The sequence below is a fragment of the Sciurus carolinensis genome, chromosome 11 (genome assembly GCF_902686445.1).
Source record: "Sciurus carolinensis chromosome 11, mSciCar1.2, whole genome shotgun sequence".
Classification (NCBI taxonomy): domain Eukaryota; kingdom Metazoa; phylum Chordata; class Mammalia; order Rodentia; family Sciuridae; genus Sciurus; species Sciurus carolinensis.
In genome coordinates, this window is record NC_062223.1 from 85,513,544 (window position 1) to 85,540,065 (window position 26,522).

Below are 26,522 nucleotides of genomic sequence, written 5' to 3' on the forward strand. Positions count from 1 at the left end.
CCAAACATTAGATTCTCTTTTTTACAGGTTTGTGACAGTAAATAACTCTGTTCGGCTTCCTATTATCTGGACATTGGAGTTTAATGTGAAACCCTATGGCATGGGACTTGATAACTCCAAATGTGCTCACATGTGAGTAGTTGTTTACTAAATAATTTATCATCATGGATATAGTAATTTAATAGTATATTTCTTGTCTGAAAAAAAGAAGTTGCTCATTCTATCCTTATTTAGGGAGAGTTTAAGATGTGTGCCTGTTGGTAGGGCTGGGGGCTAATATTTCTAAGAACTTTATACATATTATTTCTTTTAATATAATTCCCATTTTCACATATGCAGCAACTGAGGCTAATATATGATAACTCTGAAAGAGGTTGGTCAGTGACTCATATCAAACCTTTCTGCTATGTCTGTATATCTCAAATTTTAGCCTGCCTAGCAGAATCTCTGTGGAGCTTGTTATAATGTAGTTTTCTAGCCCCCATCCCCAGAGAATCTGATTTAACGGGACTGGGTCTGAGTTAGATATCTCCATTTTCAATAAGACCCCCAGTTGATCTTGATGTGGGTGCTGCAAGCTACAAATTATTTTTCCTGCTAAATGTTTTTTAGTTTCTTTTTTCTCCATTGCAACTCTGTGGTTCTAGGTCAGACTTCTCCACACCTTGCCTGCATTTACTGACATGGGCTCCAGTGTTAGCATTTACTCACTGTGACAGAATGCCTGAGAAAATCAACTTAGAGGAGAAAAGGTTTATTTTGGCTCACAGTTTTGAAGGTTTCTGTCCATGGTCAACTATCTCCAATTTTTTCTAGGCCTGTGATAAGGCAGAGCCTCATGGCAGAGAGAGTGTGGTAGAGCAGAGCTGCTCACCTAAAGGCAGCCAAGAAGCAGAAAAAAAGAAGGGGCCAGGGACAAGTTAGAGTCCCCAGGGTCATGGTCCCAAGGACCTGTTCCCTTTAACTGGGTCCTATTTCCTACCATTTTCACTTCCCAATAGTCCATTCAACTATGAATCCTTCAATGGATTATTCCACTGATAAGATCAGAGCCCTCATGATCCAATCACCTTCCCAAAGGCCTTCCCTCTGAACACTGCTGCATTGGGACCAAGCCTGCAATACATGAATCTCAGAGGGACTGTCCATATCCAAACCATAATGGTTTCTGTCCCTAGGATCATCTCCCTTTGGGAACTAATTCTACACTGTGGCAGAGTGATCTCCTAAAACTCTAATCTAACCTCTACTAAGATTGTCCAGAGACTTTCTACTACCCTTGAGACCAAGGCCCTTCAAGGTCTGGCTCCCAACTTTCTGTCTACCTTCTCTTTTGACAAGTGAAGTTTTGTACTTAAACTTTTATACTTAAATGACAGTTTCACAGCACACTGGGCTGTTTCCTATCTTACAAGTGATCACTTTCATTACAACATGCTTTCATCCTTTGACTCCTGGTTGGAGTTTAATGATTCTTCAAGACTCGTTGTGTCCATTATCTTTTCTAGGAACTTTCCTATGAGCCCCATGAGGAGCATAAGTATCCAGGTCTGAGCTCAAATAATAACCTGAGTGCTTAACTCAGTGCTTAACCATATTCTATTTGTTATTTACTAACTCTTTTGCCTCTCCAGAAAGTTTTATGATTCCTAAAGCCTGGAACCATGTCTTATTCATGGTGTACTTCCATTATTTAAATCTGTACCTGAAACACAGCATGGCTTCAGCAAATATCTGTTAAACAGAAGCTTAAAAAAAAACTGAAAACATTAGAAAGGAGGAGAGCACAATGGGCAAGTTAATTTATAATGTTTCAGTGTACCATATTTCTTCCAACAGTAATAAAAAGGAAGCTTTATCTTAACTAGGCAATGCGAATAACATTGGATTTCAAAAGCATTTTTTTTTGAATTTCACAACATTTGCATTTTTTATTTCCTCCTGGGGATGAAATTGACAAAGCACATTCAGGTGTTTGAAATATAAAATTAAGCTGGAAAAGACAGAGAACTGTACAAACTAAAATGTACAACATGGATGTGAGTGTGTATGAATCTGTGTGTCTGGTGAACAGGTTTTGTCAGTTACACACTATACTTATATTTGGTATATATGATTGCAGATTAACTTGGTATCATTGAAAGCAGTGCTTTTTGGACTCAGGAGGGAATAACTATTAAGAAATGCCTAAGTATAAAAATACATAAGGAACATATGATTTATTCTCCATGCCATCCTTCAGATTAGCAGTTTCCTCATTAATAAAGTGACAAGTAAATACTATAAGGAATATGTGAAACAAGGTATACTTATTCATTCTAAAACATTCATTGAGTTTCACTGGTTTTCTGAGTTTAGATAGGACTCTACATGCATTGGAGACAGAACCTCTAGAGGTGGGCCCCCTGGAGAACCATCTACAGAGAAACCACTGGCACTTCTTTATCAGATAATTATCTGTGTGCCACTCAGGTAGTTCTCCATGGAGAAAGGAGCTCAAGTTTGGACAAATGCAATTATCACATTCAAGAGAAAATATAATGATTTAGCAACTCTTCCCAGGCTGGGCTAGTGATGCTGCAGAATAGCCTGGAGATATCCCTCTCTTTGTTCTTTATGTAAAAATACAAGTCTGGTTGAAACCATGATGGATGCAATGTGGGTAAAGTCTAGTGCCAGGAAGACCAGTTAGGAAGCTGCTAGAGGGTCCAGAATGAAAAAGAGATGATAAAGAACCTAAGAAAAGGCCTTTTCTGAGTTTCATGTAGAAGGAAACCCTTGCCTTTTTGATGGCCTGTGCAATGGAACAGTATGGTTTTCCTTCCACCCCTCCTGCCTGGATTTCTATCTAGGACACCTCTGACATGACTCTTGCCATCTATAGACTGGCTCCATTAAGGAGTTTTATTTTATTTTTTGAGGACAGTGATGACTCTTACCTCAAAACATTATTTCGAAGCTATTATAAAATCAATCCCCAAAACTCAACCTGGTGAAGCAAATATAATTCCCACCTTGCTAACAAAAAGTGACTGTCAAATTGCTTTTTTGATAAATGACATAGTGGAAAGCTCAGCTACTAGCTCTCTGGGTGTTCCAGAGAAATGATTTTCAGTTTTGTTATCTGTAAATGCCATACAAGTTAATGGCCTTATGGGAAATTCCAAGAATCAATGAAGCAGAACCTGGATTTCTCAATGCCAGCTCTGATTTGACTCAGGAAGATTGCTGTCCCCCTATCACCATAGTTTTACCTCTGCTTCCTTTCCTCTCTCACAGTCAACATCACCTCTTAAGGATGCTTAAGAATTTAGAATAGACTATTTTTAGGAAACACTGGGACAGACTTTCAAGGATGAAAGTCCTCTCTGATTTGTTTAGCAACAGTTTCCTATTTCCCTTTCCTTTTGCCACTGTTCAGATTTTCAGAATCTCACACCCAGAACATTGTAGTTGCTTTCTCAAACACCTCCGTGTCAGTGTCTCTCTCTCTTCCCACCTGGACTTTCCATGGTTGCCAGGTTGATCTCTTTGAAACCTGCCTGTGATCATTCCCTTTCCTTTGCCCTAGGATGGGTACACTGAGAAGCCAGTGTGTGTCAGGCAGACACCATGCTAAGTGCTGAATACACAAACATGGTAAGTTTGGATTTTTGCCCAGGAAAACCTCACAGTGCAGTGATATATGGGCAGTGATACAGGAACAGTCAGGGTGTGAGCTCAGAGAAAATTGCTAGTTCTGTTTTGATCACAATCCTTAATATTCTTCATTGTCTGTAGGATAATGTTTCCTGGAAATTTTAAGGTATCAGAACTGAATTGAATCTAGTTTTCCAATTAAAAGTTCTTTTATTCTTCATAAACTCTTCCTTGAATTGAAAGTAAACCATGTTTTATTTTCCACCTATCCTGATTCCTACTCCTACCTGTCTCCCACATCTTACAAATTTTATAATCCTTTAAGGCCCCACCACCATTCAAATTGTCTCAGCTTTTCCTTTGATGTTAAGAGCAAGTTCTCTGCCCTCTGGTCTGGAATTGACTTGCCTGCTGAAGGAAATCATTCTTTCCCCTAGAATACCTGCTCCTTCAGGCCAGCCTCGTGCTAGTCTTTATAACTCCACTCTGCCTATGCAATGCCTTGCACTGGCATCTAGTTATGGTTTACTCAATAACTGAATGTATAGGTTTACCAAGACTTACCCCTCATTTTATTCTGGCAGGCCACAGTAAAGAAAAGGTGTAGCCCCTAACTCACTTCAGAAATGTGCTTCCAGAAAGAGGCACATCACTGAGAAAAATCAACTTCCCCCTTTTAGGATTTGAATTTATGCCTGAGATAGTTTTTGACAAATATAAACTGAATTCAAGTTACTTCTTCATTTTTCTTAAAAGGGAAAAGAGGATGTAAACAGATAATGTACTTTGAAATCAGTCAGACCTGAGTGAAGACTTTTTTACCTCTCTAAATTTTAGTTTATAAAGAGGAAGTAAACCATTCCCTTTGAAGTTTTTCTGTGATCATTAAGGAATGGGTGTAAACCGTCTGGAGTTTTACAATGAATACTCCTACCACTTTCTTTTTTAAAATTTAAATTAAAATTTAAAAAAAATTTAAAATTTGTTCTAATTGGTTCCTACCATTTTCAATAACATCTAACATCTCTGTTAAGTTCCAGATAGATGATAAACAGGACTAGTTATTTATTTATATCCCACCTTAGTTTAGAAAGGACTTACAATGCAAAAAGGACACACATGCCTAATAATTGTACCTTGCTGACATGCAGGACATATGACATACTCTCTTCTACATATATTTCCCTTCCCTAAATTATAGGAATTTTTAAATTAAAAACAACAACAAAGTTTAGTAGACCTCACTAAATAGTCATTGTTTTTGAAAGCAGAACAGCTTGATTCTGAAGATTATGTAGTTTCCAATAAGTAACAGAATGGCTAGTTAGAAAAGTAATGAGAAAAGTTAGAGCAACAATGAAAGAAATTAAGGGTGATTAAGTTTTCACCAGAGGCTGATTTAAATGGAGACTCATTAGGAAATTCATTGCTACTCCCAGGAGGGCTTGGCTGCATTGAGATCTAGGAAACTGAGCTGGGTCTCAAGGAGGCTCATCCAAATAAATGCCTGTTTGCAGCTAGGGGTCTAAGTAGGCTGGAATTATCCAGATGACTGTCATAATAGTCCATTTGTCTTTGTTTATACAGACGTAGACTTTGTGAATGTGTATGGAGTGGATAGAGAGCCTGGCCATTTCATATGGAGTAAATGCCACTTTCAATTGAAGATTTATGGTTTCCTCGTGGATATTCCCAAAATTCAATAAGCTCCAAACCTTACACATACTTCCTTACAAGCTTTCTGAACTTCTTGTTATCCCCATTTGCTACAACTCCCACCATAATCTCCATGCATTAGTGTCCCTGGACTCTCCTGACCCTACTTCAACATGTCTGCAATTTCTATGATCACAGTCATGCTTTTTCTATGTGTATGACAAATTCCTACTCGAACATTGAGATCCTGATCAAATATCACTAACTCTTTCAATCCTTCTCTTTTACACAACACATAATGAGTATAATGTAAAGTAATGGAAAGGGCAGACATTCTCCTGTCAAAATGGTTTGAGTTTAAACCTGAATCTTGTACCTACTAGTAACTAACCCACTACTAACTTAGATAAGTCAGTTAATCTTCCCAAGACTCAGTCCTGATTTTTAAATAAAAGTTGTTAATAACCTAAATTTATGGGATCATCAGTGATGTGTATTGCTATCGCTTGCCTGTCTATATTTCTTTTTGTGAGTTCATTGAGATGAGAGACCATGTCTTTCTGTTTGCTGCCCCACAAAATATCCAGCCCAGAGCATGGTGTTTTGCAGCACTCAATGTTCTTTTTTATTTTATTTTATTTTTCCTTTTAGATACACATGACAGTAAAATGTATTTTGGCATATTATATATACACAGAGTATAAATTATTCTAACTAGGATTCTATTCTTGTGGTTGTACATGATAAAGAGTTATCCTGGTTGTGTATGTTCTTTTAATCAATGGATATTCATGAAAAAGAAACTCAAGCACCAAAAGACCAATGGAAGTCTAAGTTCGTCTATGATGAGCTCTGGCCATTCCTCTGCTCATTAATCTGAATTCTCAGAGCTCTTGTACATACTACTAGTAAGGCCCTTGCCACAGCCTGCACCAGACACTAATTGATTCAAAGCTTCCTCCAGTATAACAACCTGGATTTTTACTCTGGACAACTCAGGACACTTCACAATGTTCTGTTCTGTAAATGCCAGCTAATAATAAGGTTATTTAAAATATTCCATTCTCTTTCTCCTTCCAAACGATTTCCTTCTCAGCTTATCCTGAGTATACTCCCAAGGTCCTAGACACTGAGGTCTATGCAACAATGACTTATTTATTTCTGAAGTCCTTGCCCTTGGCTCAAAGTGAGTGCCATCTCACTTTTCCAGATCTTCATAGAGCTGGGGACTGCCTCTTTTGCTCAGTGTACTTTCTCTGAACTCTTCTTTGCTTTCTGGACAAAGTGCACTTTCTCACTGATGACTGTTCTCATGGGGATTTAGAAGACTTCAGTTTTATTACCATTAATGCATAAGTAAATCTCATGGAGGATTACTGATAGATTTCATTTTAAAATTCATTAAATCTGGAGACTGCAAAAAGAGAACAATTCTCAACATTGTGATAGAGATGACTAATGAATCATAAGTTTTTTTTTTCTGTTGACGTTATATCTGGCCTCTGAATCCTTTTTAGTGTATGACATCAGGTAAAACCTATCAATCCCTCAGTCCACATAGGAGATGAAACTTGTTTTAACATCCCTGATGTAGTTCAAAGCTGTTGCTTGTATTTATAAGACCCAAAGAGCAGTAGTGACTTAGTAATGAACTGAAACCAGAGCTCAGATTTTGGCCCTCCTCACTTTCAGTTCCAGGTTTCACTTCCCACATTTACTTTTCTTCTTCAATAGTCATTCAAGTCCTAGAATTTATTTTCTATTCATACTTAATGGTATTTAATATATACAACTAAAAAGCATACTGTGCATGCCTTGGCTTCACCAAAAAGATATCTGATGTATAAATCTTAGAGAGAGAGAGGAGTGGGTGTGTGTCTATGCTGTACTTTGTATCCTGCATAAGTCCTAATCCTGTATCTGACACATGGTAGGTCTTCAAAATAAATTCTCTTTTATATATTAAATGTACACATGAAACAAGCAGAAGATCTATCTTTAAATTGTCATGCGAACTCACTGAAAAAATTCTCCCCTCTTGTATTTAAATAGTGTTTGTTTGAAAGCATTCTATGTCCTTATTATGGTTTGGATATGAGGTGTTACCTCAAGAGCTCATAAGATAGAAAATACAGGAATATTCCAATGCAAAATGACTAGATTGTGAGAGCAGTAACCTGATTAGTGGATTAATTTCTTTGATGGATTAATAATTTGAATGGATTACTGAAGACTATAGGCAGGTAGGACATGACTGGAGAAAGTAGGTTACTGGGGACAAGTCCTTGGGGAAAGGTATTTTGTCCCTGACTCCTTTCTCTCTGCTTCCAGCTGCCATGAGCTAAGCAGTTTTCCTCTGCCATACCCTCCTGGCATGATGTTCTGAATGACCTCAGGCCCAAAAGAATGCAGTCAGCTACCATGGACTGAATCTTGAAACTGTGAGCCCCAAATAAACTTTTTTTTTTTTCCAATCGTTTTCGTTGTGCATTTTGGATACAACAATGTATTCATCATGACAGTCATGATGTCACATCCTTTCATTCTTTTTTGTAAGAATGACACCATATGCTTAAATAAATTCCTATTTCACCTGAATGTTTTTGGGGAAATTAAATTATTATTTCAATGACTGGGCTTCCCAGTGATACTTATACTTTAAATTCAAAGGGTAACACTGTGGTTTGAGTCTCAAAAGTGTGAGAAATGATATCTTTTCTTCTTGTTTTTCATGGTGACACCTAATGACCATAACTTGTGGTTTTGTGTGCTACTCAAAAGCCACAATTGTTAGCAAAAGCAAAGGAAAGACATGGAGAAAAAGGGAATAGGAAGACAGAAAGAAGGTGGAGAGAGTTATGTTACAATATAACATAATACAAGTATTTCCCCTTCAAAAAATAGATTTCAAAAGCTGTGAAAGCTATAGCTAACATCATACTTAAGGGTTAAATACTGAATTATTTCCTCTTTTTAAAAAAAATTTAAAAAGTTTTTTACAGACTGCATTTTGATTCACTGTACACAAATGGGGTACATTTCATTTCTATGGTTGTGCACGATGTAGATTCATACCATTAGCGTAATTCTCTTAAGATTAGGAGCAAGACAAAGATGGCAGCTGTAGTCACTTCTTTCCAACATTGTATTGGAAGTTCTAGTCAGTGAAATTAGTCAAGAAAAAGAAACAAAAATCATTCATATTGGAAGGAAAGAAAGAAATTCTCTCTCTCTCTCTCTTTTTTTTCATATGACAGTCTTGTGTATAGAAAATCCTTGAGGAATTCACCAAAAATCTATTGGAACAAGTGAATGGGTTCATGAAGATTGCAGGACATAAGATTAATACAAAAACCATGTTTCTACATATTTTCAATGAACAATCTAAAAATGAAATAAAAAAATACTTCATATACAAGAGAATGAAATTGGAACCCTAACACTATCCATACACAAAAACTAATTCAAAATGAATCAAACATCTACTGTAACTCTTAGAAGAAAATATGACATAGATTTTATGTTTAAAAATCATTGAATCTGGAGACTGCAAAAAGAGAATGATTCTACCAATACTGTGGTAGAGATGACTAATCAATCATAACTTTTTTCTGTTAATGTTATATATGGTCTCAGAATCCTTTTTAACATATTACTTCAGGATTAGGCAATGGTTTCTTAGATATCACATTGAAAACATAAATAACAAAAGAAAAATTAAATAAATTGAACTTAATCAAAATAAAAAAACTTGTATCTCTACAAGAACACTATCAAAAGAGTAAATAGACGACACAGAGAATGGGAATAACTACTTGAAAGGCATTTAATCTGATGAGGAATTAATGACCAGAATATATGATGTACTTCTACAAGTCAACAACAACAACAAGAACAACAACAACAAACTCCAAATCTAAAAATCGGCTAAGGACCTGAGTAGACATTTCTCAAAGAGATACAAATGGCCAATAAGCACATGCAAAGATCCTCACCATCAATGGTCATTAGGGAAATACAAATCAAAGTCATAATGAAATACCGCTTCAGATCAACTAAGACCACTATAAAAAAAGAGAAATATAATGCTAAGTGTTGGTGGGGATGTGGAGAATTTGGAACCCTCATACACTGCTGGTGAAACATGAAATGGAAAACACCCTGGCAGTTACTTAAAATGGCAAGCATAGAGTGATCATATTGCTGAGTCCAGCCATTTCACTCAAGTATAGACTCAACAAAAATAAAACCTCATGTCCACATAAAAATTTTTACACAAATGTTCATAGCAGTATTATCCATAATAACTAAAAATCAGGAACAAACCAAATGTCCATCAACTGATAAACAGATATAGTAAATGTATTTACACATGATGGATTATTATATGGCAATAAAAAGAAATGAAGTAGTTATATATATGACAACACAAATGCAACTTGAAAACATCATGTAAAATGAATGAGTAGGCACAAAAGACCAGATGGTATATAATTCCATTTGTGTGAAATGTCTATAAGTACATCCTATGGCTGCATGGAAGGTTGGGGGAAATGGAGTGACTTGATCAATGCAGGACCTCTTTATGCAGTCATGAAGTGCTCTAAATAGACTGTCGAGATGGTTGTGCACTCTGAATTTAACTCAGTGAGTTGTATGCTATGTGAATTTTATCTCATGAGAGCTGTTATTTTTAAAAAGATGTATGTGTGTGTCAATATTTTAATTTTGGAGATTTGTTAATTCTCTCCTTTTCTATGTCTGTCACAACAATCCACATATTCACTTAAATGACCCATGTGCTAATTTCCATGACCATTGTCTTAACTTTATAATGTGTAACAAACCAGACATGTTTTCTAATAAGCAGATACCTTTTATGAAATCCAACTTTTTAGAACATTAATTTGAGAAAAATAAGGTCATAAAACACCTAAACTGCACTGTTTTCTTCTTCATTGTAGTCATTACCTCACCTTCATCACACATCATTTCTGCAGATCACTAGCTTTACCCTCTGTATTTAGTATATTCAGCATAAATCCATTTGATCAGAAATGACATTGTTATTTTTAGTAATACATTTGTAACAATGTTATACTGTCTAGTGGCTCCATAATTTGTTTACTGCCACAAGCCTAGATCTTAATTATTATTAAATCCATGGCAACTGAGAGAACATTATGTTTGCTTCATTTTGTACCTACCCCTTTTGAGTCAATCACTCCAGGTTTCGCATTAAACTTCACTGTCTTCAATCGGGCACGTTCTTTTCTTTCCACCCTAAAGAAAAGGAAAAATAATGAGTCTATCATTTGACAAGGCATTTATGATTAAGAACACCTTATCCTTATCCTTACAACTCAAGTAAGACCTATTCTGAAATATTTCCCTTCCTTTGTTCAGTATAAAAAGTCTTGGTATAAAGTCCCTAAGCTTCTAATATATCCCTTGAAAATTTTGTATTACATGTGCTGAGAATCACAGTATTTGGAAGGAACAAAGAGGCAGAAAAAATGATATTTGTTATTTAAATGCTTAAATCAATCAATCAAAATCTATTTCAAGAATTTGTACTCCATAGAGACACCTAAAATGAAGATGAAATGAGATTTACTCTCCTTTCCTTCTTCTTTTATTTTCTTTCCCTTCCTATAAGAACATTAGTGTATTTAGCTTCACTTGATAATCAAACATGTTACATACAATCTTGAATTTATCAAGAAACCCAACACTCTGTTGTCTCTGTAGATTCGTCATTTCACCTGCCACTTCATTCATTCATTAAACAGTTTTTGAATGCCTAACATGTACAAAAGAGGAGTTGGAGAACAAAGAAAATATTTTAAAAGCATGACTTCAATGATCCCTTGGCAAGCACAGAGACATAAACAAGGAATGATAACTCTTGTTCAGTAAGACTATTGATATCCAGTGGGTGCAGTCATCTCACTGGGATGGGTGGAAAGCATTGGAGTGGGCTTCTTGGGGAGATGTTAATTCACTGGGGACTTGAAGATTGCAGAAGACTGTGGTATGGGTATGGATACACACAGGGTGTGGAGAAGAGGCCCAGGTGGTGGGCCTCTTGGAAAGGGCCTGAATCCACCTGAAGGACTTCAATTTTTTCCTTTTGGGAATCCTCATGAGTTATTAGGGGTCATAAAGCAAGGAAGTGATACAATTAAATTAGTATTTTAAATGAGCCTGGTGCACATGACAGACAGACTGGAGAAGTAAAGAAATAGGAGGAGGCTAGGGGACCTATTTAGAAGCTGTTTCATAGAAAAGAAATAATGAGGTAGAGAAGGGGGAAAGGCTGGAGAAATATAAGGAAAAAATATTAGTAGGACTTGTGTGTATTTGAAGGTCAGAGATGAAATGGGAAGAGAGGTATATTTCCTGATTTTTTTCTGAGTCTCTCCAGTTAGACATGAACCTTCATCCAAGTCACAGCGGCACTTAATTTAATATCTATGTCAATATTATTTCTTGATTTTTCTGTTTAGTTTTGCATTGCATACACAAGGTTGTATGTTCCTAAAGGGGAAGATCATATACCTATCTCACTAACTAGCATGTTATAGTAAGTACTTAATAAATATTTGTTAAACAAAAATAATATCCAATGCATTGTTGTAGCATGATTTTTTTTGTGATTGTTGTTTAGATTCAGCGAGGTTTAATTTCATTTTTTTCTGTTTGGGGAGAAAAAAGAAGGGTAAGGGAAGAAAAGACCCTGAATCTATAGAAACTGAATGGTTTATGAAGCTAAGCTATTCATAGATCAGTAATTAACAGCATATTCCTTTCTAACTGAGAGTTCTTTTATGTTTTCAGCTGAAATGCAGTAAAGATCAGGGTTTCTATAGTTACGGAGTAAAGTTTCAGATTATATTTACTTCAGTTTGAGTGTAGAATATTTGAGTGGAAACAGATGAACTACATTTTTCAAATCTAACCTCAAATATTAAAGCAACATGTTCCACTGAGAGTTTCTACTTGAACCCAATATACAACAAGAGGATAGTAAGAAAAAATTCAGATAAGCTAAATTGCCAAGTGCTCACTGGGAAAGAGCCTGCTTGAACTTCATCAGTTTTTCTCTCTTTTAATCCAAGTGCAAATGATAATTCATATTCGTCTCCTTTGTATTCTTCTAAAAGTGTTGTGAGAGTCCTAACTTTATTCTGGCTACTTAGCATTAACTAGGCGAATGATGGGAATTACTAATTCATTTGATGCTGCCAAAATGACTGCAGCACATGGAGAATACATGCTTGTTTGATCAGATTATGCAAATAAATTCTGCATAAACTCACAGAAGTCACACAGTCCCCAAACATACATAATATGAGGCTGAATTCAAACCTACCTAAGAACTATTTGGACAGAGCATTCTATTTTCCTCCCTGGTTTCTAAGTTTATCCTTTTCATTGTCTTGATGTCCTTATTAGGCCAATATTAGTGATTTATCAGTTAAACCTTAAAAGGTTTGCAAAGAATATTGTCAGACACAAAGACACCCACAAATGCACATACATACATTAACCTAATATTCACCATGGTTTATTATTAATCTTCAAACAGGTAATAGGAAAAGAAAACAAAATTTTGAAAGCTTAGGCAGGTAAAAGTTTTAGTCACTCAGGAAGGAAGTTAAATAGTTTTACTTTTTATTTGGGTGGAAAGTTTCAGGAATGATGATAATGTAAATGGTAGCTAAAGTTTTAGCAAATAATTACTCTTGAATTTCCCTCACTTTCATATCATCTCAGTTGGCTTCCACAGCAACCCAGTGACGTAGGTGTTATCGACTCCGTTTTATGGCTGGGAGAGCTCAGATTTGAGGCTTGCCACACTAGAAAGTGGTAGAGGCAGGCTGATCATGAATCCTCTGACAGTGAATTTGGGTGTCTGTCCACAGCCATTTAGTTTGGGGAAAACAGCACTTAAGGACCTTCCATGCTTGACTCAGTGGAAATTCTCAACAAACATGAGATTTTGGGGTGGGTCATTCATAGTATTAAGGCTCCTACACACCCTTAGGAGTCTGGACTGAATTTTTGAGAAATGATAAACATCCCCTCCCTTTGTATCCCCATCACCCAGATATTCTGAATTATATAAACTGCAACAAAATTAAACTGTATAATCATTGAGCAGTACCACACCATACCAAGCTGGCCTCAAAATTCAATATAAATTTGCTTTGAACACTAAAGTCAACTTAGCTAAATGCCCCTTTGCACCATTACATCACACATATTGCACTGGTCTCCCTCCTTACCATTCTAGTAACCAGGGTTGTGATTTTCCACTACAAAGGCCTATGGTAATTGCCTTTGAGGGCTCTCTGCAAACCTCTCTCCTTGGTGGCAGTGTATCCCCACCCCCCAACACACACCTTACTGGCTGCTTCAGTCCCTTAATCTCTCCTGGCTCTTCCTGGGATGTATATGGATAGTTTACTACTGAAATGAGAGTTAAGAATCAGAAATAGAATCTTAAATAATGTGGTATAATTTTCTCTGGTACTTAAGGCTCAAAATCTTAAAAAAAGGGAAATAGCCATCACTTACGCAAACATGAAGTATTAGAAGCTGTGCTAAGCACTTTACCTATTTTCTCTGTAATCTGTACAATGGTCCAGGACTTAACACAGAGCTCCGCATATAGTATGAGCTTAGTGAATCTTGGTTGAATGAATGTGTGAATACATTCTCAAGGAGGCTACTAGTTCTTTACCTAGATGTGAAAACTAAGGCTCAGAGAGGTTAAGGAACTTAACTGAACAACCACTGTTTCCTATAAAAAGTTGTTCACCATTTCAAAACTTTTTCTCCTAGTAAGAATCGTGGTAAAAATTTAGCATCACCTTCTCTAATTTTTTTGAGTAAGCTACCTTTTGAAAAAGTTGATATTAAGGTCCAAAGGTTTACAGAAATGGTGGGACCACCTGTATACACAGAATGCAATGAGAAAAATTGCTGTACTTTCCCTCTTGCACTTAGACTCAAGCAATTAATTAGATTGTTTAAGCATAAATAATCCTCCCCACCCTAGTCTTGTCACTGACCAAAATTCTAAAAACATAAACTGGAAGGCCAAATTTGAGCAATCAATTCTGACACCTAGCATCTCCAGATAACACCAAATGGTCATGCTTTAATGAGCCCAACTGTCTCCCTCTCCCTTTTCCCCATCTTCCATCTGGTATTTTCAGGTTCCAGCCAATCACATAATTGGGTCAGGTTTGGAGCACTGTATAGTGGGAACATGATTTGTCACTGGGAGTTCCTTTGCCTGTGTTCCACAGGCTCTGTTAGAGGGAGAATTGAAATGCCATCCACGTCAGTAGCCACAGGTTTGCTGTGAAGGCCAGGTGAGTGAACTATTATGTAATGCTAGACAAGAGCTGTGGTCCAAGAGCTCAGGTGACCAGTCACTATGGAACACTGAACGGACACTTGGATTCAAGAGACTATGAGTTAGATCATGGTTTGGCTACTTATAAGCTATATAAACTCAGAAAACAGATTCTATTCTAAAAGCCCAGGTTTTAAAATTACCCAAGCAGGGTTTGAGTTTTGTTTTTACTGGGTCTATGACTTAGGGCAGATATTCAACCTTTTAGGAACTTAGTTTTCATGTTGGTAACATATTTTCAGGTTGGCAAAATAGTAACGAAGACTCAAAAATTATGGTAAATATTCAATGAGACAATATAAGAAAATGGTTAATAATAGATTCTGATACATAGAATGACAGGTTGCTGCTAAACTGATTATGATAATTCTGTTCATAATGTCACTTGCCATCTATAAGCACAATTTCTTTACCTTGTAAAAGGGAGGTAATAACAGGTGCCCTGTCTCAGGGGCTCACTGCTGTGGTCAGCCCCTCCCTGCAGTGAGACAAAGGCATGGGCTTCTTTTTATCCCTGTAAGGGGATTCTCATGTGGGCCACCAGATTTGAGAGCTGCAAGGGCTAAAAAGAGCTCACACCTTGGCAGGTGCTCACAGAAGTATAAGAAAGGTATATGTTTGAATCCTGCCGCCAGGGTGGTTTTGGCAGGCAACTTGAGTTCTCTGAAACTCCATTTCCATAATCAGAAGTGCTCTTAAAAGAGTGCTTCTGAAATAGTAGAAAGTCATCTAGACTTGCTACTAGAGAGACCTGTGTCCAGTCAGTGGTTGGCTGTGCATCGTAGGACAAGTTACTTGATTTCTCTGACCTTGTTTCCTTAAAAGGCTTTCCTTAAGATTAATTGAAACTGCATTTGTAAGTATCTGGCACAATACACAATGCTACATTTTGAATGTTCCCACCAATACTCAGGTTGAAATTTAATCACATTGTGAGTTATTAGGAGGTCAGACAGGTGCGACCTTTAAGGACTGACTGGTTTATGAGGACCCTGCCCTCATGAATGTATTAATCCAATTATGTACTAGTAGATTAATGGGTTATGATGAGAGTGGGTCTGTTAAAAAAGGTAATTCGGTTCTTGTCTGTACTACTCTCACCACAGGATGCCCTGCAGAGCCTCAGGATTCTGCAGAGTCTCCACAAGCAAGAAGACCTTCACCAGATGTGACCCCTCAACCTTGGACTTTATAGTCTCCAGAACTATAAGCCAAATAAACCTCTATACTTTTTGGATGATCTAGTCTATGGTGTTCAGTTATAACACCTCCATCACCACCACCGCCACCCCTACTACAACCCAAAACAGCAAAAACCAGATATGAAATATCTGCACTATCATCTGATGGGATTTAACCCTCCATCTACTGCCCTTTTACTTCCTTTGGACCTTTCTAAGAGAGCCCTTGCCATCCTAGTCACAGAGTAGCTGTTGTACAGTTTCATGCTGGTCTCATGAGTGGTGGCCTCCTATAACAGCAATTGGCATGTAGACATTGCCCAAGCAATGCTTGCTGAATTTCAATTTTGTCAGCTCTTATTTTTTCACCTTTGGGAGGCAAGATTGCCTATGTGTTAAGAGCAATTTTACCCTGAATTCAAACCCCAGTTCTGCCACTTAGTGGATGGGCAATTTCAGGCAAATTGACCTTTTTGGGCCTCAAAGCCTTTCTTCCTCATTTGTAACCTCTTAGGTTCGTGATGAGGTTTAAATAAGTTAAATAAGTTTAAATAAGTTAAAGGACCTCAAATAGTCGTAGCATGATACAGGAATATTTTACTAAATAAATTTATTCATCATCTTTTAAAAAAGGATGGGGAGATGACAATGTTGATATTCTTTGTCTTATAGTTTTATTGGAATGATTAAATGACAGAGAAACATTTTTGTAAGAAGTGAAGTCATAATACTGATGCTATCCATTATGAAATAGTTCTAGACCGGCTCTGCTAATTGAAATGTACTCAGGAACTAGGATAAAAAGGAATTAGGAATTAAAGAACAATCTGATAAATTTATTTAATTTTATATTGCTTTAATATTAGTATATAAGGACTCTGTGCGGTACTTCCTTCCTCATAGTTTTCTAAAGTTTCCTACTTTTCTATAGTGAGTGGTAACACTTTTATAAATACATAAAACAGTGACAATAACTGTTTGAAAAAATTAAAAGCCTAAGGAGAAAATCTGATAGAAATTCATTTAGTTACAAATTGTGTATAAAATAAACAAATACATATATGCTTAAATAAATGAGCATATATTTCATAAAACACATACTTCTATAAAATAAATTAAACATATTTGTGAAGTGGGGCTACTGCACCCTTCATGAAATAGAATGCAAATAAATATCAATATGGCAGATGCTGGACAAACTTCTCCAGCCCAGCTATGGTGTGGTTGTTAAGATGTTTTCATCCAAAGTATGAGAGAGATAGCCAATTCAAGAACAAGAATGGGAAGTTAAACCCCATGTATGTATAATATATCATTCTACTTTCATGTATAACAAAAAAGAACATAAAAAATGGGAAAAAAGAACAATCACCAGCAGATGGAAATTTATTTCAAGAGGAATAGCCCTGAAATGGTCCTCAGGGGAAACTGAGTAAGTGAACCAATGGGTGACTTCTGACACAATCAGTTAGACTCACAGAACTCCAGGATTGAAAGAGGCTGACAATCACATAGTTCAACTCTCCCACCCAGAGTTTGAATCCTTCCCAGGTGTCCCTGCCACCTCCAGGCAGTTCCAAGTAGTAGAAATATTTCTATAAAATGAGCTGAAGTCTATTCCTCGATTAGTTTTCATTCTTCTAACCCATTTCTAACCTCGGGGTTATATTCAATAAGATCACTGCTTCTTCTAGAGAAGAACTCTTCAAACAGCTCTGACTAAGTCAAAGCAACCCAAAAACATGTTGTCTTCACATTTTTAAAATATAAAAACTACTGCTAAGTCACTGCTTTGAATATATATAGCCTTTCAGTAAACACTATGAGCCATACTACAAAGTCAGAATGCCCTTGTGAAGCAGTGGCAGGAGCCCAGATGCTTAAAGCTACACAGAGAACTGTCTGCTGGTGGGAGATCCACAGGCAAAGGCAGGGAGGATGGGAAAGCTTCCTGGAGTCTCTGTCATATCACTGTGACCCTTATCCCCTTGCATTCCTCCCTGGGGGCTGTGTGGCCACAGCAGAGAAATATGAAGAGCTGTCTTCCCTGGGTCATCTGTGTCCCACAGAGTTATCTGGAGGTATACTTTACAATTTTTCACTGTGGTTTGCAGTAGCTCAGTCATTATATCACTTTGGTGTAGCAGCACTGAATATTCAGCTTTACTGAGGAGTTTTTATAAAGGTATTTTGGGGTTTTGTATATAAGAATCAGAGCTCTTTGTGAAAACCTGCAGACTGAAAAAAATTGATGTCTGCTTTGAACAACCATCATTCCTGATTTTGTACCATATCTATTTCCCAGGAGTCAATTTATGTTTCTTGGACAACATCTTGCTGCCAAAAGAACAATGGTGGGAGGCCAGTTCCTCTAGTGGACTACTAGACCACTGCTAGGACAGGTGGAGACGCTGGCTGTTCTGAGGTGTATTTCTGCCATTCAAAAGCAGAGCTGAAGAAATGTTTGGAAGGGAAAGGGCATAATACCCTTAACTCAGGAAACACAGAAATAAATATCTAAGTGACTGTTGGGAATTGTGGGGTGGGGAACACAACTAACTAAAACAATGAAAAAAAAATTAAGGAAACATCTGCAAACCCAATCATTAGACTTCACTAGGTATTTGGCAGCTTATATCCTAAACATTTGCACTTGGAGGTTTTCAGTTTTTTTTTCCCATTAATATTTAGAGACATTACCTTATTTGGCTTTCACTTGCCCTGTTTGTAAAATTTTTGGTAAAGGTTGAACATCTGGAATAAACCCTCTGAGTTGGTAAGTCAGCATACAGGCTGATGAGCATAACCTTGCACCTGCAGATTGATGCTGGGAAAAGTTTTAGGAACACAGTGTAAGCAGACTTCTTTTTTCCTTTATGCCTTGTCACAGTTACCAATTTTGGTAAAATCCTAATATGAGGAGAATGAGAATTTTTTTATTCATGTCACCTGTCACCACTGACAATTTTCCTGCAGATTATCTATCCCACTTAAATAGTTATTTTGTGAACAGTTTCCTCCATCTTCCTCTTCCTTCATTTCCATGCCCTGGATAACTGAAGAGGGAATATCCTGATGTAGAAAAAGCATTCTTACCTCCGTTTGCTGGGGATGACGCCCATCTCCTCACTGTCTCCCTCCAGCGTGACTCTCCTGGCTTGCCACCACTCATCGTCAGAGGCATTGATAACATGGAGAATATCTCCATATTTAAAGCTAAGTCCTTGACTTGGCAGCCCACTGTCCTTGCTCTTGTCATAGTCAAACATGGCTCTGAGAGAAATGATAGAAGAGGGCATGGTTAGGAACCTCTGATGGTATGGATTTAAAATTCATGCTCTTGAATTCTCACTCTTGACCTGAGAACCCATAATCTTTTGATATCGACCCACAGGAAGACTACTGCTTTGGTCACAAATGGAGGTTGGTTCTTGCTTCTCCTTGGGGGGGTTGCAAGGGCAGCCTAGAGGTCCCTGGAACTGAACTCTGTTTCTTTTCTTGTAGAGCACATCAGATGTTACAAGTGCTCATGGGAGATGAGAAAGTCAGTTTACTATCTCTCAGATACAATCACATTTTAAAAATTACTAAAAAGAAAAATTAAATGAATAGATCATTTTGTGTTATAAAAATATCCTCAGAGGTATCATCCTATAGACCTCTTTCCATTAGGGGAAAATGGTAACAATTTAAAATGCCCACCTGTAGGGGATTATAATTCTTCCAGACAATAGAATACTGGATTGCCATTGATATTGGATGGTTGAAGGGGTTTAAAATGCAATAAACGAGTATATATAATCTGTAGATAGATCTGTTTATGTATGTGTATATAGGAGACCAATTTCATATGAACAATCTCACAGATCCTTTTGCTTCTATAAAATGCCATGCCTCTCTCATCACTGCACTTACCACTCTGAATTATAATACTAGCTGTCTGGATCATGTCTCCCTCACTAAAGAACTTTTGCTGAGTCTTTGCTAAGGCCAGTGTGCTGGCATTTTTATGATGGGTGGGTGCAAAACCTTTCTTAAGCTGTTGTCTTAAGGAGGTGACAATTTATTGCAAGTCCTATATTGCCTTTGTTCTGTTGTATCGCCCACTTTCAAAAACGACTACCACACACTTACAGCACATGATTTCCCAGGAGAAGCAGATTTCACTGCCTCCCTATTTATTCCTTTGATTCCATTCTAAGAATTTTCTTGGCATGTACTATTCATGTAAAAAAAGTCAGATTTGGAGAAAAAAATTTTTCTAAAATCCTTGAGGACCAAGAGCAGTTCTTTTCTTTCTTCTCTCCACCCCCTACCATTAAAGAAATGTCACATGTGCAGTCATGGTAACCAAAAAAGGCCAAAGACATTGTTTATTTCTCAAATACTACAGGAGCTGATTTACAATACAGCCCTTCTTCCACTCCTGATGAAATTCAAAGAGTTTCCAGATCTGAGCTCCCAGAAAGTAATTTATTTCCATCTTGATTATTTGCATTTTCCCTACCAAAGGCTCAGACAAAACCCTAGTCAAAAAAAGGAGTTGGAGGATGACAGAGACCTCCTCATGCTATCACTTCTCTGGCTATGTGATATGACAAATGAATTAACACTGAGGAGTCACAGATTTTTTGATACAAAAGCACTCCAACAACTACATTTAAATAGAGCTGCTAGGTGTTAATGAAATAACACACATGCAGCACCCAACCCTTGGTAGGTGCACTGTAGCAGAGGACAGTGTAGCAGTTAGGGCCACTCAGCTTGGGCCATATCCTAGTTCCACTGTGTCTTACTAGCCATTTGGCTGGTTACCTGGGCAAGCTGTTTAACCTTTCTGGAGCCTCAGTTTCCTCATATATAGCATGGTGTTGGTGGTGATGACAGTGATGGTGGCGATGCTGGTGATGATACAGCACCTCCAATGCAGAGTTATTGTGTGGGTACACTAGGTCATCTATGTGAAGCACATATTGCTGTGCCTGACACAGCAAAAACCAGTATGTATGAACTACTTTTCCCTTTTGAGTGGATAGTAATCAGAACCCTTTCCATAAATTCTCCTCTGTGTAAAAAAGAGTTAACACAGCAGGCCTTAGACTGCTATCCATAAAAAGGACTTTTTGCAACAATGCTCTTTGGCTGACATGTGGGAACTTAGATTTTGGGAGGATTCCCACTAGTTCTTGACAAGAATACCTTATGTGCCTAAGCTATACAAACAATCTCAGTTATGCTGAACACCTACTTTCCTTCTGGGAGTCTGGAGTTGTGGTGTGTTCCAGGCGAAGGGTGCCTATGAGATCAGCCTCCAATAAAAATCCTGGATCCTGGTCTCTAAAGAGCTTCCCTGGCAGACGACATTTCACACCCGCTCTCTCGGCTTGTTGTCGGAGGAGTGGGCACATCCTCTGCGCCTCCACTGAGAGAGGACTTTTGGAGGCTCGCACCTTATTTCCTGTAGACTTTGTCCCAGGATCTTTTCCTTTGTTGATTTTACTTTACATCCTTTTGCTGTAATAAATTTTATATAGTCACGAGTTTGTGCTGAATCCTGTGGAAGCTTTTAGAGAACTGCCAACCCTGTGTGTTGTTCTGTGGAACACAATACTTATCCTTTAGGTTGCCAGCATTTTCACATAAACTCCCCTGTAACTTGACCCATTCCCATGAAGAAGGTATGAGAGCGAGTACCATTCTCTTTGTACAGATGAGGGAGGCCCACTGACTAACTCCAGGGTTCAGAGCTTTGCTTAGTGACAGCAACCCATGGCTGGATTTTGGACCTCCAGACCTAAGTTACAGTTCAGTGATCTTTACCTTGTCCCCCTGCTCCAACCTGGGAGGAAGGAGGGTGTGGTGGTGAGGGAGTGGTAAAGATGGCAGCCATAATGGCTACCACTACTTATGGTCTTAGTAGGCACCCTGGTGCTTGGTTGTTATTGTCATTCTTGAAATCATAACAATTTTTAGAGGAAAAATCATTATCTCTGTTTTATAGATGAGAAAAGGAGTCTCAGGAGGTTAAAAGACCTGCTACAGGTCACATGTATACATGCTGTAAAGACTGAATATAAAATGAAGTCTGCCTGACTCTAAAATCCACTTTTGTGGGCTTTTTATTCTATTGCTCAATTTGCTAGACTGTTGTCCTCTGGCCATGCTCATGACCTAGTGGTAGCAAGGATCTTAAATCTTTTCCTTTAGCTGACTATCTCTTCTTTAAATTTGTGAAGGTCTCTTATTTCTTAATTCTTGTTCCAAAATGTCTTATCCTAAAAGAACTTGAACTGCTCGCTTGGTTCCAAGCTCCTGGATGTAAAATGTGGGGAGTGGAGATAGAGAAGCCATCAGAAAAGCTGGCATGTGATAACCAAGAAAGTAGCCTCTAGGACCAGCTGCTTGGGTTCTAAAATGTGTGATCTTGTGTAAATTATATAACCTCTATGGGCCTCAAGTCTTCTTCACTGTAAAACTGGCATAATAACAGCTACCTCAAAGTATTGTGGTGAGGATTAAATGAAATAATATATGCAAAGTGCTGCAACACTAGCTTGGCACCAGTGAATACTCAATACATGTTTAACTATTATTGCTATTGTAATTGCTACTCTGAAAACCACTGGGCTTGGAATTATGAGATATGGGTCAGAACTGTGTCACCTCATCTGTTTTCTGGACTGTATGTAAAGACATCTGAAGCACCTCTCTGTCTTTGAGACCCAGCATAATGTGGGGCCCATGTAGATCCTCAGTATAATCTGTGGAAATGTTTCAGATGACTGTTGAAAGTCCTTCTTATTCAGGTCTCAGCACCCCCATTTGGGGGCAGAGGAGTGCTCCTGGAGAACTCCAACAGATCATTCATTCATTGAATATGTTTCATTCTGCTCTCAAGAGTCCTGAAAGGGAGCCCCCATTTCTTCCTTTAGCAATGGATATCCTTTCTGAGAGCTTGGCAGCATTCTCTTTGCATAGGCTCTGTTTATTTTGGACAACCTGCCCCTCTAGTATTACACATATTCAGACTTGCCAAATTCCTAAAACCAGGCAGCTGACACATTTCAGCAGCTTCTGGCTCCTTTCGATATTAATGGAGCCTTGTGTCTGGGGAAAATGCTACAGAGCCCCATCACCTAATTTAAAAAGCGATAAGCTGTTTTTAATTTGCTTTATGTGCTAATTCATCACAGTAACTTTTATAAAATGCCATTAAGACTCACACTTTCCACCCAGGGTGCTTTTAACAAGTCCATTAGACAAGTGGAACTTGACACAAACAGTGCGACAACTTTCCCAGCTCTCCTGCCCCTCCTGAATTTCTGTGTGGCAGCCCTTTGCCAGCTGGGGAAGTCTAGGAAGAGCGAAGCAGATGCTTTCTCATGGCTCTGTAACATGGCTGCAGACTCCTGGATGCCCTACTGAATAGCACTTTACTAGGGTTCTACAATGTGCTGAGCATTTTATATTGTTTCACTCAAATCACTGGGTAGGCAAGATTGAATATGGGTTGTAAGCCAGGCTTCTGAGACAGAAGAGACTTGGGTTTAAGTCCCCATCTGTCATTCCTAGCTATGATGGTGGCCATTCCCTCAACTAGAAAACACAGTTACTGATAACACTAACTTACTAGTTTCTTGGGGAGATACAACAATGAGATCATGCATTCAAAGTGCCTACCACAGAATGAATTGTGTTTTGTTATTATTTTGGACAACAATCCTGCCATGTAAGCATTTTTTGGTCTTGAGGGAATTGAGACTAAAAGAGCTAACATGAAAAAAGGCTAGGTAAGTGGCAGAATCAGGATTCAAATATAGAAAGATGTATCTGATTCAAAAGCTCATGCTCCTGGCCTTAGAAAGTTCTTTGGAATTCTTGATAAAGAATATTGTACCTAGATCTCATTCCCAAGGCTTTCATGATTTGGTGATAATATGGACTAGATTGCAAGAGGGAGGGATGAGCATTTCATTGAATGCACATTCAGTTTTCACAAGTGCCCTGTGATGCCTATATTAGCCTTCTGCTGCAGATGAGGAAACTCTGACTTGACTAATTTTAGCAATATGTTTTGTTGTATTAGCTACCAAGTGTGTATGGGCAGGGGCAAGACTTAACCTGGAAAACCTGCCTGTCACCATGAACTGTAAATTTTGGGCTACACTAATCCATTGTTGTTCTTCTTGAGCTTAGACTTCAGTAACTGGTAATAATCACAGACCATGATTATCACCAGAGAACTGGTATTCTCTATGATGGTTAAAGCTGGGATAGCAGAGAATGACAAGGGTGGAGAGAACTCCAGGAACAGAATCACTTTGACCATCAAAAACGATTTGTTGTGTCTCATGATTATAAATGATAGGATAGAAAGAATAAAGTCTCCAACCCAATCTTCGAATATGTCTATACCTTAATATTCAGAACCTGTGAATATGTTACCTTATGTAACAAAGAGGACTTGTCAATGTGATTAAAGTTAACAGTCTTAAAATTGGGAGATTATGCTTGCTTATCTGGGTGGATACAAACCAATCATATGAGTCTTAAGTTAGAAGAGGAAGTAGAAGAGTGGATGAGAGGGATATGACTTGAGAATAACTTGATCTACCAGTCCTACTGGCTTTGAAGGTGGAGGAACAGGACCTCCAACAAAGGAAAGTGGTCTTCTGTATAAACTGGGAATGGCTCTCAGGTCATAGGCAACAAGAAAAAGGGACCTTGATCCTTCAACCATAAAGAGCTGAATTCTGGCAGCAATCTGAATGAGCCTCTATTGAGGCTCTCCCAGGACCCTCCAGAAAGGGTGCAGACTGCTGACAGATGGATTTTATTTTGGTGAAACCTTAAGTCATTAGGCTTGTGGTAATTTGTTTTGGTAGCAATAGACATAGGGTGCTGTGTAATAGCTACTTAAAATGTGGAAATGACTCTGGAACCAGGAACTGGGAAGAAGCTGGAAGGATGTTGAAGAACATGACAGAGAAATCCTCGATCATCTAAGATTAACAGAAACTAAGATTAACAGAAATATAGACTTTAAGGACACACTAATGAAGCTTTGCAGACTTCTTACAGAAATCTGGACTTGGAGGATGCTTAGGATGAGAACGTGTTATTGAACACTAGGAAAACGATCCTTGCAGAATAGTGAAAAGTTTAGTGGAATTATGTTCTGCATTTATGTGGAAAGAAGAATCATTGAGGTCCTGATGGGGTATTGTGATAGGAAAAATAAAGGCTCTCCAAAGATGTCCCTGTCTTGATCCTTTGAACCTAGAATCTCTAGAATCTATGTGGCATAAAGGACATGTAGATGAGGAGATTATTCTGGATTATCTGGGTGGGTCCTGTCTGATCATGAGTCCTTGAAAATAGAAGAAGAGGAGGCAAAAGAGTAGAGATGTGACACGAGAAGGACTTGACAGTTATATCTGGATCCAAAAATCAAGGAAGGAAATTTGTTACAGCAGCAACGTAGAACTAATACAGATGACAAGAAACAAGAAACAACATGAGTTAATAGAGGACAGGTAGAAGGCAAAGGTTACCAGTTTGATGATCCTGAACAAAGATTGTTTGAAAAAATAAAAATTACCAAGCAACCAAATAACCTATGGAGTGTCTAGTATTGGCCAGGCCATTGGCGAAGTATCTTTGCTTCACATAATCTTATTTCATTGAATTTCTGTAAACAGTCTGAAATATAGGTATGCTTATTTCTACCACACAAAGAACTTAAGACTTTAATTACTTATATTTGTATTTCATTTAATTTTACCAAAAAACTCTTGAGATAAATATTATGTTCTCTGTTTTCAGATGAGGAAGCTGTGACTTGGAAGAAGCATACTTTTCCTTCTCCAAAGTTTCAAGGTGCTCGGCCTTGATGCCTCTTGGGAAGCTTACAACTTCCAGTCTTGAATGGGAATGGGTTTTGTCTCCTCTAATGGATCTGGAGCTACTGAAAGTACATATCTTGTGGAGCCAGCCTCATCAGACTCTTTGCAGAAGCATTTAGAAAAAAAAGTAGTGAAACAGCAGTAACTTCCTTCTGTACTATGAACTTGTTTGGGCTGGACAGGACTCTGTTTCCATGACAACTTTAAGGTCCGAGAAGCAGAGTGCTTTGACTCAATTCCCTATGTCTATTAAAGCTGAGGCCTCTGCTTGATTAAAAGAGACTTGGTCCTCACCTTTCTGTGCAGCAGGATATAAAGACTACTCTCTGCTCCATCCCACTATATCTGGATTGGGTGGGCTATTCCACTTCCATGTTGTTAAGTAGCTGTGGTTAATGTAGCAAGTAGAGACATCAAAGTGAAGGAGACATATCCAAGTCAGTCCACCTCGTTCTGGCAGAATGTCAGTGAGAAAATCAAGGGAGTGCTCTGAGCCTTGCTTTTATTTACAAAATGGAGTTAAGTTATTTCTGTATTTCACGTATTTGTAGAGAATCAATGAAGTGACATTGGAAAAGCAGTTAACACAATAACTATCAGGTAATAGTTCCTTTACCTCACCTTTTGCCTATTTTGCCTATTACCTGTGGAATTTCCACAGGTGTTGGAAGGAGAATGGAATATGTCTTTTAAATATGATATAAAAATATA

The 26,522-nt window shown here is 38.0% G+C and overlaps 1 protein-coding gene across 17 annotated transcripts in view; it reads right to left on the reverse strand.

Moving 5' to 3' along the window:
• Dlg2 (discs large MAGUK scaffold protein 2) overlaps window positions 1-26,522 on the reverse strand; it is a 2,079,243-nt gene that overhangs the window by 68,763 nt on the left and 1,983,958 nt on the right. For all 17 annotated transcript variants that reach the window (XM_047516979.1, XM_047516993.1, XM_047516982.1 and 14 more), the window contains 2 exons: window positions 19,003-19,179; window positions 10,503-10,578 (listed from right to left, as the gene is read on the reverse strand). In XM_047516979.1, coding sequence (XP_047372935.1) covers window positions 10,503-10,578; window positions 19,003-19,179 — 253 coding nt within the window. The remainder of the gene's footprint in view (window positions 1-10,502; window positions 10,579-19,002; window positions 19,180-26,522) is intronic.